This window comes from Homarus americanus, unplaced genomic scaffold (assembly GCF_018991925.1).
Source record: "Homarus americanus isolate GMGI-L3 unplaced genomic scaffold, GMGI_Hamer_2.0 scaffold15169, whole genome shotgun sequence".
In the NCBI taxonomy this organism is placed as follows: domain Eukaryota; kingdom Metazoa; phylum Arthropoda; class Malacostraca; order Decapoda; family Nephropidae; genus Homarus; species Homarus americanus.
The window spans coordinates 491168-511029 of NW_024714712.1; the positions used below are offsets into that span (position 1 = coordinate 491168).

Sequence of the window (19862 nt, forward strand, 5' to 3'; positions counted from 1 at the left end):
AAACCTTTTTTCTTTATGCTCCATTGTGAAGCATAGAAATGCACACAATACCCATTGAACAGCAAGTATGACATGATAGCCTGTTACTTCATGAGAAGAACTCCAGCCAAATCCCAGCAGCTATATCTCCTTGGATAACAAAATACAATTCCATAGAAAAGGATGAATTAATTTAAACTTATAAGTCTAGGTACTCTAGGAGCCACCCTGTGACATGAGTGTGTGGTTTCAGTTGGTACTCCAAACAACTTCAGCCTGAACAAGAGAACTGGATCATCAACATAATCAAACCAAAACTAAAACTCACCTTAATATATAAACAATGCAGAAGGTGTATGGTATAACTGTATATATCTCCGACTGTTAAACACAATTTGGCTCTGTTATAAACTGGACCTCTTCATAAAACAACCTGCTTTTCCTGAAGAGGTACTGTAGCTAGATTGAGAATGGTACTGGAAATTTGAGGTACAGTTGCCTCCACATGAATGTACCATGGCCTAGGAATGTGTGAGAGCACAGTTATGAGATGTGGCAATGCAGTGCCATATTCATGGGGGTGAAACCGTGGATACCATGTTTGCCGGTTCGCTGTAGTTAAGTTCTAGTCACTCAGTTGTGGCTACATAACAATGCTGCATAACAAATATTACAGGGTTCATTTATCTTTTTACCTCCCTTGTATCTTATCACAGATGTTGATGAAATGTATCAGAATGGTGTGAAAGATATTCTAACATCATTTTTATATAAACATAAGGTGTAATATTATAATATAGGTGAGTGTTCTGCTGTGTCTATTGCCAAATAGTGATCCGACAACAAATGTTGTCATAATATATCTGTTTTTCAAAACTGTACAGGAACAGGCCCACAATCCCTTATCTGCAATTCCAAAATCCGAAAAGCTCTGAAAACCGAAAGTTTATCGTGGAGCATCACTCATGTGCACGACATACCCCGAGTGACGCCGAAGCTTGACCCACACAGGTGTGAGGCATCAGTAATGTCTCAGCGCTGCCACCAGCCACACGTGCATCTGGAGCTCTCTGATATTTTTTTGTGATTTTGAGTTTAAGTTCACTGTGAAAATGTCAAAAAGAGCTTCAGATGCCCTTATGGGTAACATTGAGAAGAAGAAAAGGAAGCATCTCTCATTATCGATAGCACAGAAAGTGGAATTATTACAGAAGCTTGATCGTGGTGAGCCTGTGCTGCGTCTTACTAAAGAATATGGTTTGGGAACCACCACCGTATATGACTTAAAGAAACAGAAAGACAAGTTGTTGAAGTTTTATACTGACAGTGATGATCATAAACTAACGAAAATTAGGAAAACATTGCAAAGGGCAAAAAATGAAGATCTTGACCATGTGCTGATTGAGAGGATTCGACAACCAAGAAGTGAACATATGCCACTGACTGGTTTTTTGGTCATGAAACAAGCTAGAATATACCACGAAGAACTGAACATTGAAGGTGAGTGTGAATATTCAGAAGGTTCGTTGCAGAAATATTAATGTGTTTGCTTACGGGGTGCTGCCACAGACCCCCCTAGGGTGTTACCATAATATACGGTGTATGTACCATACTACCGTTCTGAAATCCGAAAAATTACGAATTCCAAAACACATCTGGCCCCTGACAGCACATAAATTTACCATATTTACCTCTTTCCACTGGTTTTATTGTTATCACTTTCATTTTCATTGTAATCGTACATCTTTTTTATTTGCACTCTCATCACTGGCACTACCTTTAAGCTTCTCGTATATATTGGCACACGCAATAAACTATCACCACCGTAACATTGTGAACGAAACAACAACAACTAAAATGGCTGCCGCTTGGCTGGGAATGCTGGGAGTAGTTGGACATTGGTCGAACTAATGGCACCTGCGTTTTTGCACCGAACAGAAATTCAGACATACAGACAGGGAGGGAGGGAATCTGCCCCCCCAATACCTGGCTTGCCCCCCTAAGACCTGGCATGGCCCCCCCCTGGCATGGCCCCCCCCCCTAAGACCTGGCTTGCCCCCTCAAGACCTGGCTTGCCCCTCCCAAGGGCTGTCTTGCTCCCCAAGGAAAGTTGTAATTATATTTCTTTTTCATATATAGACGAATTTTGATTTGGTGAGAACATCTCAATGGTATTTTTACGATGCATAATTAACCAAAATGATAAGTATTCATCTATTTTTATTGTTCCCATTGTCTATCATTTATAAACTGAATAGCAGCATGGAAGTAAGTCATACTACTAGCAGCCACACGGTGAGGATCTCATTACAGCCACGAAAGCAAACTTTGTTAAAATGAGATCTGATAGTGAATATGATCAACTGTATGAGGAAGCAGAGGAGTTTGCAACCAAACTCGGCATAGTTGTTCCTGAGGCAAACACTCGACAGCATGAAGGATCAGCTCGTAGCAAAAGAGTGCAAAGAATATCAAATACTTTGAAAGATTATCTGTCAAACAGCGTCCCTGGGAAGCGTTCAAAACATCTAGAGAATGTTCAGAGAAGCAGCTTAAAAGACCAAGTGAAATCAGAGTTGTACTTCTCAGTAAATGACAGGTGCACAGCTGAATATGATCAGAGGTTTAGCAATAACATTGATCTTCTGCAGTCCATCTCCTCTTTTGATGTTCAATCTAAACAATTCCTTGATAAAGAAAAGCTTGTTTTTTTTTTTTAAACATTGATTCAGTTATGTTATTTTCACAACTGCATTCTGCGAAGGTATTCTTAGATTAGAAGAAACCTGAGGACCTATTTGATGTGTACCAGAATCTAAATGCTTTATCGATTGCTTTTTCTGAAATACAATACTCAATTTGTTACGAATACTATTGGCCTTTCCGGTTACTACCGCGGGCAATGAAAGATTTTTTCAGTGCTAAAACGCGTCAAAGATTACCTGAGAACAAAAATGGGTGATGACCGCCTTTCCAGCCTACTTTTAATGGCTAATGAACAGAAAATGGTTAAATCACTGGATGTGGAAGAACTGGTTGATAATTTTGTTGGACTGAGGCTTCGCCGTTACCCTCTGATGTAAGAACAGCTGTAGACCGAGTATGTCAAAGATGTGTCCTATTCTGAATATTCTGATTTGTTCACTGATGATTTTTTCACTATTTAGTTTTGTCAATATATTAACTGATACAATTATTTGGTCAGTAATTCAAGAGTTGTACTCTTGATGTTGGTAAAGAAAAGTTTGCTTTGCTGGTATCGTTATTGTTCTCTTAAGAAAATATTGGATTTATTTATCACAGTCATTTTACTATACTGTACTCTATCTAATGACAATATAGTAATTAATTATGCAATCAACAAGTCAAAGGTTTGCAAGGTCAATGCCAAATACTATGGAGCAAGATTGTGACCCCTACTCTTTGCATGTAATGGTGTTGCCCCCCCAAAGCAAAATCTGAAATGACGCTGCTGTCTTCAGCATTGATGTGTGGCCACACAAAACAGGTAATCTCACCCTTTCACACCCATTTTTTCAGCCCTGACTACGGTGTTGCATTACCACATCTCATAACCAAGCCCTCACACACACTCCCAGGATGTGGTATGTTCATGGGGAGGCAACTGTACACTCGCACCAAAAAGTATCGGTGCAGGGTGAGATCGACGACTCCCGAAACGATACATATACACTGTGATATGTCGGGAAGGTTGGTAAGTGTATCCTCATAACCCCGCCCCCTACTAGGTGTTGCCATATGGCTGACAACCAGGGCTGCCAACATACGGCTGGAACAACTCGCCTTTCCCAATACCTATCGTCACTGGTCTCAAATTGTTCACACTACAGTATGCACCGATACTTTTTTTTGCGAGTGCACATGCTGTAGCTGACACTGGACATGGTCAACAGTCAATGTAGAGGGTTCAAACCTAGTCTGAAACCTTGGACTTGATGGTATGTCATACATGAGCCTCACTAGATCAATGCCATGTTATAAAATGGATTTCATACTTCAATTATACATTTATTATCACACTGTATATAAGACTGTCAAATGACACTTTTCATACACAGTACAGTACCATGGTAACACCGGTAAAAATTCCTGGAAAAAAACACAGCGTTAACCTGGATAATGTGTCTAGATATTATCATCTCTAAACAACAGAAATGATGGAGAAATACTTGTAAATGTGAAAACTTAAAACTTACCTTTCTCTGCCTTAGGAGTATGATCCGTGTTAAGGCTGTTCTCAGTCTCCAAAGAACGAGGCCGTGTTAGGGATTCAGATGTGGAGATGGAACGCTGGTAAGATGATGTTCCATCAGACAATGACCTGCCCATTGAAGTATAACAGTTTAGTGAACCTGTATTATTACCAATCTTTTTATTCTGTTGACTTCAGGGAAATATACATTTTACAGATAAAAATGAACAGAAATTCGTATTGTAAGAGTTTGGGATACTTTATCCATATCATTATGACATTTAAATTCTAGAACATCTAATACTTATCTTAGTATCAATTAATAAAATTAAAAATCCATGAAAATTCAGTGAAAGTAATTAAAAAATACTTTCTGAAATGGATGTTACAGGTGATGAATAAATAACAATGAAAATACTTTGATATAATTATGTAATAAGTTAGCAAAATAGTTTCTAAACTAAGTGGGCAGGTGAGTGTTCTGTGTACGTTTGCATGAGTAAGAGCATGTTTGGGGTCTCTGTATACAAACTTGCTTGTATATACAGTAAAGACAAATATATGTGTAAAACTGAGTAAAAGCAAGATTGAATTAATCAAATAGAAATAATGTGGTCCATAAGGGAATAAGCTGCATAGCCCAAATATTGGCTGTGTACATCCAATTAGAAGCTTAAATATATATGCCCATTCATTTTTATCAACTTCACTTGTACAGATTGAGTCATTTTCCAACTTGTTCAATACAAAGAATCAAACTTTTTATTCAATGTGTTGGTTCACAACAAATTATACCAAGCACTAAACACTCGGTAACTCTCTCTACTGCCATTAATCCCCATGGTCTGCCACATTAAATTCATCCACTTTCAGTTCAATTGAACCTTAAAATACCCTACCCAATAAAGGAAGAGTGTAAAGATCTAAGCATAGAACCTCCTCCCTAAGGTTACTGTATTTGGCCACACAATTATATTTTGGCTTATGGCTCAGGACATTCCATTAAGTGGGTTATGGTGCCTCTGACCCTTGTCATCTCTCAATCAACCTAATCTCATCAAATTTTAAGTAATATGCCCTACCTGCCACCTTTGCTTTGTTTTAACCTTATAATAAATAACACAACATGCAACAGTTTCTCTTCCCCTGGGTAAAGTAAAATGTAGAATATAAGTTGTGATAACTATTGACACCATGAGGGTTACTTCCACTCATCTGTATGAACTGTGGCAGTAGCAATGACCTGTGAGATGAAAGCATGGTCAATGTAATATAATCTAATTTTATTCATATCATAAAGGCAAATGATGAAACTAATTCTTATTAGGTTGTGAGGTGTCAGAACTTACAGTGTTCCTTAATAACTTTGAAAATTTTGAATACAAATAAAAGAAGAACTAAAACATAAAAAACAATGCAATTTACACCATCTTGTAGCCCAATTAAAACAGAGTTTTTTATGTGTAGGTAGACACACATATGTACACCATTATAAGCTCTCCAAACATTTAACAGATACAGTATTCAATTTCAATCCATATTTGCTGCAACATGTCCACAGTCACTCTGGTGATGGTATCTGTTTACCTGGTCCCTGGCTCCATGATGTTTGTTACAGGTATGCAATACACATCTGGTCCAGGATGTACCTTACCAACAAATTTCAGTTGAGAGATGCACCATCCTATTGAATGATTATCTGTGAGTACATTTTCTTTCGTTGTGGGACCACAAACTTCTCCAGCATATCAAGATATTAGGGATGATGGATTAGTCAGGCTGAGGTAACTCCAAGGCCACCACATCCACTCGACATCATTCCATTCAACTTCTTTAGGGGTTTGTTATAGACTATGTGTATCTTACACCTGTAAATAACATTATGGAACTACTAACCATGATAACAGATGTCACTGTCAGTGTGACTGTGGACATGTGGTGAACGAAGACCAAAATCAAATATAAGTTATTAAATGTTCTGCGAGCCATTTATAGGTTACATCTGGAGGTCTATTGATATTTCAAGAAAAAAGGTTGAGTTTGGGCTACAAAATAGTGCAGCCTGCATGACTGTATATTTATTAGTTATTCTTTTTATTGACATGTAAAACAGGAAAAGTAATCTAGGAACACTGTTTAGTGACAGGCCTATAATTCATTTCTCCTACTTTCAGTTGCTATACAGCTGCACCTTTATGTCAATCACTATATAAGTGATTGATCACAAATATTTGTGATTTATTATTATATGGCCAGATTCACTCATAATGTCTTAGTATATGTACCAAAGAAATGTATTAAATGATAAGGGGTGTTGTTGGTACAGCAGTAATGTGTGTATTGCTCAATGTGTCCATGGTTCAATACCTAGCCTGGGACAGATGTGAGAAGGGTGTTACTCAGTGTGACCCCACCAAACATCACTGGTTTTCTCCAAAACTAACATTGGATAACAAAATCATAAAATAGAACCAAAGCACAGAACAATTACCTGAACAGCTAACGAGGTGAAACAATAAATAGACGTGAACAATACAAAATAAAGTTCTGGACAGCAAATACTTGACAGTAGAATGGGGACCTTTAAGATGACTTAACAGACCAATATGCAACCCTCCTGATCATACACTGATAACACCAGTGAATGTTTCTTAATATTTGCCATTGTTTGATTTATACCTCATGATAGAAGCAGTCTAACTTCTTATTTCCTCACTGATATTTTATAAATTCTCTTCTTATGAGATTAAGATTATGCAAGTTAATCTTCCTTCTTTGCAGGTAAAAGACACTTTGACCAAAGGTATTAACTGCATATCGCTCACTGAAATTCTTCCAAAACTTGAACACAACATCCCCTGGCTCTTCTTGTGATGTGAGAAAACATACACCCTAAGAGCCCCATCATACGAGAATATAATACAGGTCATGAATAAATAAAAACAAACTGGCAAATGCGGCACGGCCAGTCCCACCCTTCACTCCCACTCCTTTATGGAGAGAGGGATGGCTGGTCAGGGAAGAAATTACGTATATGTACAGTACCTACTGATTTAGCTTGTCATTTTATTTTGAAGTCAAACTATATATCATAATATGTTCAATTATTTAATACTGTACATTATTTATGATGAAATATACACCATAATTGGCTGATCACATGAGAATGTTGTATAATAATGAATAAATAAAAACTGGTGAACGAAGCAACATCCAATCCATCCCCAGCATGTTTAGACACGGTGTCATCTCTTGTTGATACCGGAGTAAATAAAATCAGTTTTACTTGACTTAGAAACACATTTTTTTTTACCCAAATAATCCTAAATAGTTATCTGAAAGTTTAGTTTAATAAATATATTAAAAAAACAAAAAAATCTTCATAATACAGGTGCATGAGGTACATACACTTGGTTACAAGGACAAGTAACCCTCTACCACTCTCTCCTCCACCTTCTATCTATAACCTCCGTAAATGTTTAAGTAAATAAGAACAAAAGTAAGAGATAAGATACAAGAAATCATGTAAAGAAATAAAAAGAAAAATTGAGAAAACCAAATAGAATAATTATGGAATAAATAGAAAATAAGGAGAAAAAACAGAACCATAATGTCTGTGGGGAAAAAGTAAATTTCTCCTCATTCTCTCGTGTTACTGACCTGACCTGATGCAATATCAGGTCACCCATTGTAAGGGTCGGGAATTGGTGGGTCTCATGACCATAAGATGTCTTGAATAAAGACAAAAGTAAAATACAGTCATCCCTTGGTTATCACGCCTAATTGGGACCGCGCCGAGTGCGTGATAACGAAAAACACGATACCGAAAGTACAGAACCTATGGGATTTATTCTAATTGGTTCCAGCACCCAAGACTCAACCCCAACTTTCCCATTTTATGACCATTTAGACCCACTAAAGATATAGATATTGTTATGGTAAGTATCAGAAACACACATAGGCATGGCTAGGTTTATTACAAAGTGATGAAAAGGGTACGCTCAATACTGTAGTCCACAAAACATGTAGCTATACTTTTTTTTATTTGAGTCCCCCATTATAGGAGTCCGTTTTCTCTCGCTTCAGGACGACTGAGTCCTCCATTTTCTCTCAATCTTAGAGTGCACTTCGTTATTCCTTAGTAATGACACAGAATTTGAAATTGCAACCCCAATTGCAACTGGGGTTGCAATTGTTGAGGCAACTAGATATGTCTGATTACAACAAATGTGTTATTGTCAATTTGAAGGTGAAAGATTTTATCCTCAATAGATGTAGGTGAAGCAAGGAGGTAACAATACACCTGGAGGCAACTGCGTGATAACTAAATTCTCGGCCTGAAAAATGCGCTATAACAGCAGGTGTGCAGATTTTGATGGAGATGTGATAACGAAAATCGCGATAACCAAGTGCGCTATAACCAAGGGATGACTGTACACTCTACCCTCGTTAATTCAGATTTGAGCTAAATTCATATATTTTTCATAAACAAACTAACCGTGTGGTTCCGAAGTCAATTATTATTATAGGAATATATTATGAAATACATTAAGATGAATGAATTGAGGGCCTTAGAAGTCACAAACGGCACTGCAGGGGAGATGGAGTTATTGGTGCCAATGTATCCTCTAAGTTGAGTTTTGTCTTGTGGAGCTTGGATTAGTGGCCATGAATTATTCTCACATGGTCGAATATAGCACTAAAATAAATTGTTTTGTGTACCGAAACGGACCCGTGTTCAGTTTTACCAGATTTATCGTCTTAAGTATATTTTTGCAACATAAAAAGTTGGTGACACAGGCCATGTATTTCAAGACTTTGCATAAATATTGTTAAGAACTACATGCACAGTAAATTATAGCAAACATACAAGTGTAATTAGTAATCTAGAAACTTCAAACAGATATAAATTACTGGCTTGCATCTAAGAAACTAAAGGTCATTAACTACCACTGGTTTTTATTTAGTTTGTCATCAGAAATCTTAGCGAATAAGACAGAAATTGTAACTGCATTATTAATATACTGTACTATATTTTTAATATCAAATCAACAATTAATGAAAATAAAACTAGAGCTGTTTCTAAAATAAATACAGGTATGTCCCACTGGCAGCAAAATATCCAAATAAAAGAGTATATAAAAAAAAAACTTGAAAAACTAATCAAGTCCTGTAAGGATGTATCCATAGCATAAAAGATCCAGCATTTACACTGAATACCATTCAAGTAATCTTAGGTAGGACAAGAGCATGCTAAATGGACAAACATGTGCAAATTAATGCTCTCCAGTATACAGAGGATGTATAAGATAAACAGATCAAACTGTTTCATGTACTGTACCAGCAAGAAGAAGATCATATTATGCTTAATATGTCACCAGTTCAATAAACAACAGTGTCAGGCACGTATAAAATCTCCAGCTTAAAATCTAATTGTTTTTTGCTCTCAGGCATCTACCTCTGAGCACCTAGCAAACATACAATGAATTAGGATTAGATATTAAAAAATAATCCACATTAGTAAGTCATTATTTTGAGAAAAAAGTCCACATTAAGAAGTTGTAAAAGATCATTGCTACACTAAAAATGCATCAAAGGGCTAAGAACTATCAAAAATTTTAAAAGCAGATCACTTTTTGCAAAGAACACCCTTCAATAAAATACAACAGTTGTACAAAATGATGCAATATTTCTAAAAACAAAATGCTGTACACAAATTAAAAAAGCCACAACAATGCATATATACAGGTTGGAACCCGCTAATCCAGGACCTGATAGCCTGGCAGCTTCGATGGTTCAGGACGCATATAGTGAATACTTAGTGTTATGGGGAAAATTAGGATATATTCCACAACTACTAAAAGTCAACAGTAATGCTTTAAAAGTTATGAAAAAATTATTACAATTATCATAACCTGTTCTCAAATGTACCAAGTTAATTACTAAAATTTTTATGTCTAGGTAGTAGGCAGCTATCAAACAGGGAGGTACTACCGCCTGGGAAGATATTGGAAGCATAATGTGTTGTCTAATGGTAGACCCTGCTGCCATATGGCATCACGAATATTGTGACCAAGTCCCAGGTTGCTGATCTGACTTTGTGCCTCATTTACACACAATTGCAGGGTCTCAATTGTTTCTCTTACTTTGACAACACAACATACATATATCATTTCTCACTTTTTATATATTTTTTTCTTTGAATTTATGGCTCATTATTATTATTATTATTATTATTATTATTATTATTATTATTATTATTATTATTATTATTATTATCATTATTATTATTAGTTTATAATTTTTATTAGTATTATAAATATATTCTTTTATTATAATTGTTATTTATATTTATTAATTTTATTATCGTTATTATTATTATAATAACTATTTTATTATATTCTCCCCCCCCCCCTCCCAGGCCTTGATGTGAGTCATTATAAAATTACATGTGCTTGGGTGGGCTAACACCCATGGAAAAAAAAAAAGCATGGGATGTTTATACAGTACTAAAATTAATCGCTATCTTGCAAGAACTTCAGCAATGCAAGTTATATTTTGCTAAGTCAAGTCAGTGGCAATTTATAAATGAAAAACTTAAACTCCCTCTATTGTATAAGCCAGAGTCCCTGACCCTTCGTCCTCCACTGATAACTTCGCACTTGGTAATCTCCCCCCCCCCCCTGGCTGTCAACACCTCACCTCCTGCTCCCCCTCCTCCCAGCCAGAAGGCAATAAAGGTTTTAAAGGGTGAAGGTGGTTTTAGGCTTAAAGTTTTTCTCTTTTAAAATGTCACTGACTTGACTTAGAAGAATATAACTTGCTTTGTTGGAATCCTTGCATGATAGTGATTAATTTGAGTATAAGCATCTCACAGTTTGCACGAGATACAGATTTTAGTCCTTTAGCTTAGTACATTTGAGTACAAAGTGAGTACAGTAATATGTTGCTCAAAATTATGGCTTTTTCCCTGGAAAAAGTCTGTACTGTATAATTAACCCCAGTTGTCCGGATATTATGACATCGAATGTTTCAGAGTATTTCAAATACATTCCTTGTTTAGTTTCTTACATATATGTCCCATAGCACTAACACTTTGTCATCAAGAGGTCCAGTAAGCCTGGGCTAGATGTAAGCTGATGTAAGTTGTATTGGTACCAGTAATAGTACATTTTATGCATTATTTTGCCCTTTTTTTAACCTCGTCTTCGATGGTTGGGAAATTTTGCTGATCCGGAACCAGTCTGGTCCCAAGCTTCATGGATTAGCGAGGTCCAACCTAATATGTTTACAAAAGATGTGCAACATCTAAATTACATCTAGAGGAAAAATGTTGAACTTGACTATGGTATTGAACATGTGTACCCCTAGTTTTAGGGCAGATGGACTCATCATTGCAAAGTTATCTTAGACACACACACACACTAACAAGTCAAGAAAACTGTATGGGCAAACTTTTTTGGAGTGAGAATTGTAAACTATTGGAACAATCTGCCAGAGAGTGTTGTGATGGCACCAAGTGTGAGCTCTTTCAAGACCAGGCTTGACCAACATTGGAGCAGGTTCAGATACATTCGGGTTCCAGTGCATGCCCAGTACAGTATAGTCTCGATTTACGCGGATTTGGTTTACGTGTTTGGTCATTTACGCGGCACCTTGCCAGACCGACAATTTTTATTTACACGGTTCATTCCGTCATTTACGCAGGAAGCAGCGCGGGCAGGGTGCGCACAAGGTCGCCCAGTCAACAAAACATTACCGAGTTCTTCACCCAACACCCACCACAGCCAGCCCAAGTCAGTGATAGTGAGGATATGGAATTTGAGGGGTTTGACAAAGAGGCCCTGCAAGCCTCTGTGGTGGATAGTGATACGGGTGAGGGCCAATAATCTGCCCTCTGCCTCGGAACCAACCCCCCATCCCTGTGTGCCCAGCCATCTTTTCTGCTAACGTAAGTGTTAAAAAATCTAATATTACTGATATTTCTCTTAAATATTAATTGTGTGTGCATACCATCATAAAATTAAGATGTTATTTTTACTACAACGTACGTATTGTGTCGGAAAAAGTGTAGTTTGGGGTCGGCACAGTCTCTATTTCAATTAATCCCATATGTTCTGTTATTTCGTTTACGCGTTTCTCGTTTTACGCGGACCTCCACGGGTTCAATTGACCGCGTAAATGAAGACTATACTGCACTTGCCAACAGTGAGTATCAGAGACGTGACCAACTGCCCCAGTGACTAACGAGCCTAGCAGTGGCGAAGAGGATAAAAGTAAAAGGTGAAAAGATTTTGAAATGCCTCAACCAATAACTAGGTGCTACTATACTTGTACCAAGTTGCTTGAAATTACTTTGAAAACAGGTGGAAGAGTTGATACTGCAACCTCATGAAAGACACACATGTAACTGATCACTATATTCCATTGGGAAAGAGACAACAGTTTTTATTTATAAACTGACATTTGAAAACCCTCTCTTTCGTTTACAGGAAAATACTTTTATATCGACAGTTTAAAAATAAAGAGAAGTATGAAATATCTTATGTATTAGCTGGGGGCCATATTCAGTGAATGCTGAGGTCCCAACACATTGAATGCCACAGAGTCTACATTAAAATATTGATATGTTATAATAAAGATTGTCACAATCCATGCAGGGGAGTTTTTGGTAGATGGAAGTAAAAAATTTCCTCGTTGATATCTCTATTGGATTCCTGATGATGGTTTGAGAGCAGGACTAACTTATCCTCTTTGCTCAGAACCTTAGTAAAAAGTATCCAGCGCACATGAGAGGTGCAATCGCTCAATTTAATTTTTTGTGCAAGGGAGGCAAACTGCACATAGCCCAAGTTACTGAAGTTATTCTAATGGCGAGTTGCCATATCACAAATCTATAGAGGGTATGAGAGATAGTTTGAGTCCTACAGGTAAGATTTAACTTTAGGAATGTTTCACACATTTCCCGACCCCTAGAATTATGAAGGGTAAAGTAGGTCAAAGAAAATGTCTAAGATAATCATGAGAGCTAATCAGGGAGACATTGACTGTCCTTTTCCAGCTCAAAATCCAGTTTATACTTCTGAATCACTGAGTTGATTTACATGGTAAATCCTGCCCTGTAGTGTGAGAGTTTTTATTTTATGTAAACTGAGGTTGGTTGTATGCAACAGGATCTATAATCAACAATTCAATAATTGTTACTCATACTATGGACATTTCCCTTGTGACTTATTATATAGGACACTCAATATACAGTACAGTATAAGTTTTGAAGGATCAGTTTAGATATACTGTGCAGTTCCTGGCTCATAAGCTACAAAATACATTTCATAAAATACCCCTGTGGTCAGCATCACTCATTGTTATGGACAATGGTTACACTGAACTGTTATGTACTTTACTGACCACTCATATTCAAACAAGACTGCTACTAATCCTGATAAAAATATATTAAAACAGAACATCTTGGTAACTGGTGCTCACCCTTCCTGAATATCTTGTAATTAGTCATCAAGCAAAACAAAAGCTTACTTTACTATAAATAGAGACTGCAAATGCCTATTAATTCTCCACATTTGATTATTTTTTCTGAAACACTACAGTGTAATCCTATTATTTATACAGTACTTTGTAATTTATATTTACCTATACTTCAACAGAGGTACATTTCATTGTCAAAAAGTGAGGTACAATCTTATGCTGATACCAACAAAACAGTTTCATTGAGTTATGATAACTAGAAGTAACAGAGAAGAAGCTAGGTATAAACATATGAAACATCAATGGAGTTATGTTAAAGAAATTTTTTTTATGAAAAACAAGATACCTGTAACAGTATGACGAAAAGTTAGAGGAATTATTTCAGTACCTAGTGGCTTTAGTTTCTTGATTTATAAATGTTTACCCTGTTATTACCTTTATAAATTAATATTTAATAAGTGGTGTGCAATAACTATAGATTTAAGATTTGTGCCACACAGGGGCATGTTTATTGGCCATCCCTTGTATTCTGTGCAAGGTGAAATGTAAAGTGATACATGCACCCAACAAGGAAGCCAGCAGAGTTCATGCTTTGCCTTCTGTCATAACTACATATGAAACATCTCTCTGTTTTTTTTTCTTAAAAATGAATACTGTAAATAAATATATAAGTGTAAAAAAGTAAATAAAAAAGCTTTCATGCTTGAGAGGGTAGACTGATATGCATAAGGAAAAATAAGTTACGGGTAAAGCATATCAACCATCATTCTGTTACCTCTAAACCAGCTTAACAATTGCAGTACTGTACAGTACGGTATGTGTTCTACTGCATTTGTCAGCAAAAAGTGTATGAATAAATGAAATAGTTGCACTGAAACAATAGTTTAGGTATGATCAATGACAGGTTGATAAAGTCATAGGTGTTGGATTCATTCCAAGGCTTCAGGAATCATAAATAAATGCAAGCATTCATGTACCGTGTGATTGGATATGAGCGTCGAGTTCCTGCAGGCACCAGTCCACAATCAGAGTGTGACCTGGGGACAACAGTATCTAATACTCAGCCTTCTTTACCATCTAAATCATTGGTTCTTAAACTGGGGGCATGAGGGGTCAGTGGACAAAACTATGCAAAGAGTACATAAGTACAGTATATATATATATATATATATATATATATATATATATATATATATATATATATATATATATATATATATATATATATATATTTATTTATTTATTAAAAATGTGACAGTCTACTTGAGGGTACACTGTCACATTTTTAATAAAAACAATTCTGATTATTTGTGAGAGGATTTTCCAATTATTATTTATTTGTATGTGTTTTGTGTGTGTGTGTGTGTGTGCCTACACACACACATAAAACAATACAGGTAAAGGAAATAATTGGCCTAAGGACAAACAAATAAAGGTAATAGCATAGTCTGGTTTTACGCGGTTAATTAAACCCATGGACGTCCGCATATAGAGCGAAACGTGTAAATAAAATAGCAGAACCTATGGGATTAATTGAAATAGGGACTGGGCCTACTGCCAGACCCACCTTTTTTTGGCTATAGCTGACAAAATACTGTACACTGTAGTAAAAATAACATCTTAATTTATGATGGTATGCACACACAATTAATATACAGGTATAAGACAAATATCAATAATATTAGGTTTTTTAACACTTATGTTAGTGGCCCAATCACAATCTGTGACGTCACCAGCGCGAGTCTGATGTCAGAACTGAAGTCAGCACCCAGCACCTCGCTATGCTGCTTGCCGCGTACATGATGGAATTTACCGTGTAAATAATAATTATCTCTTCTGACAGGTGCCGCGAAAATGGCCTTCTGCGTAAAAAATATCCGCATAAAACCAGACTATACAGTACCTGTATATATTTCCTTGTACACAAGTAAAAATGTACACCCCCGGCCACAAATGTTATTCGCGGCCATTTTGAGAACCTAACCCAGTGAATTTAGGGGGCCCCCCTGTATATTACAAATTGAAAAATAACCATAACATATCTCCCACGTGTGGAATGGTTGGAAATATTGCAGCTCGGCTCGGAAATTACTTTGGGCGCTCATTTTAAATACTGAATTTAGTTCCAGAACAAAGCCGGGTTTTGAAGAGTTCTGAATACCGGGATACCAGATAAAGGATCCAATGACTGTACTTTTTTTTTAATCTTGTTAATTGCTGGTATGCCCTCAGTGAAGTTGATCAACCTCCAAAGAATGATGACATATTTTATCACATTAAAACATGAACAGCTAACAAAATCTTAAACCCCAGTAAGAAGACATTAAATGAACTTTAAATTATTTTTATGACTAAGTTTTCATTTACTAGAGTTACAGTCACAGCAATATGTAACTAATAATTATAAATCTATAAAGTATGCAACAATCATAATAAACATGAACATTAAAGTCCAACATAATGGATATATAGTATATACAGAAAGTACTCATGCTTTGTGGATATAAAGTTAGAGTATATAAAGGCATAAAATTTTATTTACTAACCTTGCAGTAATAGGAATTGGTTCTGACTTTACTGCTATCACCACATCTGCATCATTGATATCAATACCTGCAATATGCAAATATATTGTAAAGCACAAATAATGAAGACCAAAGTATTTCATTTTTACATACAGCTCTTATACAGTATACTGTACTCTATACTGAACCCAGCAATAAATGTGTAAACTACTGGAAGCACCTGTCAATTCTGGAACAACCTTTTGGTGGGCAGTCATTATTAAACACCAGGATATCAACAACTGGCAAACTACTGAGCATCATAGTATGAAAAAAAAGAGGGACTGAAATATTCTAGCTAACCCAGGGTCAGCCAACACACAAAACCTAAGAGTTGAACATGCAAATCCCTTCACCTTGGTGGTTGGAACTAACTGAATTCCGATAATTTGTTCAAATTCTTTTATCATAACCATAGCCATTTATGAAGGGTGTCATTGGTACAACAATAGTGAATTTGCCTCTCACCACTGGAATCATGGTTCAATTCATGCCTGAGTCGTATGTTAGAAAAATGTTATGCAGTGTGACCCTACTGAACATCATAGGTTTCCTCCTGTACCAACACATGACCAGGTCAACTGGCTAGTAAAGGATGAGCAGCAAACAGAATAAATTAATTAAACTTATTTGGCTCAGTTACAAACCAACACCATCTGGTAAATGCTGTAATTTCAACTCACCTCAGTGTTATTAAATGGAAGAACAGAGTGTATGGTACTCAAGTTGCCCATACCACAGTAAAGAGATTGATCAATACAAACTGGGATAATCTTTTTCATGATTTTAATTCCAATGCTGAGACCTTTGCTACTCAACTTCTGGATCTACAGCAGCTTCATGTGCTACATTGACTACACCTATATGTCATGAAATTCACTGAGTAAGCCTAGTTTGGCTTTTTGGTAATGAAGAAGGTAACTAATTCTGGGTGGGGGAACATGGCAAACACAGCGAGCCCACCCAGCTGGGGGGTTTTCGGGGGGCGTTGTAACCCCAGAAAATTTTTGAAGTCTCACCAATGTCACGGGCATTTTGAGGCCCCGTGAACTTGATACTACGAGATATTCTGAGGTCAATAGTAATTACTTTTTACTATACAAAAATGCCTGAGTACAATACTGTTCAGCATTAAAGAAAAAGTTTTGGAATTTTCTGATGAAAAGGGAGAGTCTGCATTTATTGTTAAGTGGCTCATCCCAATATACTGAAATAGATACATTCCATTCAATGTATTCTTTTTCGTATTCTCAACCGATATAGGGCCCCCCCCTCCCGCCCTGTAGAGTATAATCAGCCATGTACAATATATGATGACTCCATGCTCCAATAACTCAAGCATAATCTCCTTCAGTGAGTGTGTGTATGTGTGTCCTTATTTTTGCAGTATAATTAGAGAAAATTAAAATTTTCAAGGCCATCTTAGGAGGTGTTGCTACATTTCCAAATTTATAAAATTACCTTAAACCAAATTCTGAAGAAATTTTGCTGCCAAATTATTCAGTAATTAAATAAACAGGATTAACCTTATAGTTAAGGAACCTTTTTTAAGAATGTATCAGTGTTATCAATGTAATTTTTTTTTTTTAAATTAATTTGGTATTCCTACATGTACTTTTTACTTCATACCTCCAGGCTGCATTAGACCATCTGGAAATTCAGCATACTTCTCAGGCACCACCTGCAAATGAGAAGTTAGCAATTATAGTGATATCCCAGTTAGCTGGAACAATTGGTGCAGAGCACTTCCAGGGATGAGAGATTTCCGGCTAACCAGACGACTTTATCAAACCCGGAAAAATTCCTTATCCCCGAAATATTTTCCAGTTACTGGGAAAAGTTTCCGAGTGTCTAAACTAGACATCTTGCACAGGCGGACACTATCCCACTTCCCCAGAATGTTTCTGGGTGCTGGGGATGTTTTCCTTGAGTCTAAACTACCAGAGCCCGTAAATGCAGTTCCAGTTAAGTTAGAAACTTTATTTCTTTACTAAAATAATCCAGAATAGTTTATCTAAAAGTTTGAATAAATAAATATACTGTATTTAAAAATTAAAAATCTTTACGATATGGGCATGAATGAAGCTGTGTGTTACAGCAAAGACTGGTATTTTCCACTCCCTTGGAGCTGTGGGAGATTAGTGGGAGGAAAGGGGAGGGGGAGGTGGGGTGTTGACAGCCGGGAGGGGACTCAGGGACTCAAGGATTATAAAAGGCAGAGAGTTAAAGTTTTTTTCTTATAAAATGTCACTGAATTAACAGAATATAACTTGCATTGGTGGAATTCTTGCAAGATAACGATTCATTTTAGTAAACACATCCCATAGCTTGCACTAGACATAAAAATTTTAATAATTAACTTAGTACATTTGAGTACAGGTTGTGATAACTTATGCAGTTGCTCAGCAGTTGTGGTTGCAGTTGTGAAGCTTCGTGACATCACTAGTGTATAATGCATCTCCATATGCCCTGATTTATTCATTGATCAGTTATCTAAGTGCAAAAGTAGCAAATCAAGCCATCATGTATCTATTAATTTTAAAATAAAATTATAAAGTAAAATGTTATAAGACAATGGTTTAGTAGTGCTGTTAATGTGTGTGATGTGTATGTGTCTTGGCATGTCACCTCACCACCTGACTCTGTCACCCCACCCTTTGCCTCATTAGCTCAGCTCAGAATTACATTGATTTATTACTGTGTTAATTATCAAAAGACCCAGAGCAGAAAAATCCAGCGTTGGACAAGCAGTTGGTCTTCCCACCCACACACCAACCATGTAAGGATGCAGCTAAACATGATCAGTCTTTCATAACGCTGGGAACCCTTGTACCCAGGCCCTGGCAGAAAGGTTTGGAGTGATTTTCTCGCCATTTTCTCAGATTTTCCGGGTTTGAGGAATTCCAGCTAACGGAGATATTACTGTACGTAATGGTAAAAGAGCAAATATGCAGTAATATCTCCATGAGCCGGAATTCCCAATACCTGGAATTAAAATTGGTTCAAAAAATTTCCGGAAAAATTCTCTCAATTCCGCATCTGTGAACAAGTTTCCGAGGTGGAAATTCAAGTGCATTTTCTGAGAAAATTCTAAGAAGGCTTGAGAAAATCTCTCCGTTGTGGGCCTGGGAATAAATTTTCAGGGAGTTTCGAGAGATTGCATTATGCTCCAAAGCATCACCGAGTGGGTGGCCTAGCTGCTTGGTATCAAATTCATCTGTCTAACACTTCGTCCTGAGCACTTTCACCGAGCAGTGATACACATTCTTCTTGACAATTCCTGCTCATATAAATAGTGTGATATGCTCTGGTATCTCTCTCAGGAAACTAAGCTTTCATTGTAGAATTATGCCTACCAAGAAATTGAACAATCTGTTCAAAATTAGAGCCATTTTCATTCCGAAATGATAAACCTTGTCTAGCAAGTGTACGGGCTATGTCTAACATCATCACAATTACTTCATGCTGCTTCTGAAGGATTTTCTCTTCTTCAATTAACCTATTTCTTACATTCCTACATCTGGCATCATCACAACCTTTCAAAATATTGTACGATCCACTGTGTTACCTCTTGCTACCAGTGTGTGTGTGTGTGTGTGTCCTTTCTTGACCATCTCCCTGAA

At 36.7% G+C, this 19862-nt stretch overlaps 1 protein-coding gene across 10 annotated transcripts in view; it reads right to left on the reverse strand.

The window, feature by feature from the left end:
* The window catches only part of LOC121879334 (inositol hexakisphosphate and diphosphoinositol-pentakisphosphate kinase 2-like), a 299526-nt gene that overhangs the window by 23368 nt on the left and 256296 nt on the right, over positions 1-19862 (reverse strand). For 8 of the 10 annotated variants that reach the window (XM_042385999.1, XM_042385963.1, XM_042385957.1 and 5 more), the window contains 4 exons: positions 17869-17920; positions 16222-16288; positions 14653-14712; positions 4197-4321 (listed from right to left, as the gene is read on the reverse strand). In XM_042385999.1, the coding sequence (XP_042241933.1) occupies positions 4197-4321; positions 14653-14712; positions 16222-16288; positions 17869-17920 (304 nt within the window). The remainder of the gene's footprint in view (positions 1-4196; positions 4322-14652; positions 14713-16221; positions 16289-17868; positions 17921-19862) is intronic. The other 2 variants (XM_042385985.1, XM_042385978.1) reach the window with 1 other exon arrangement.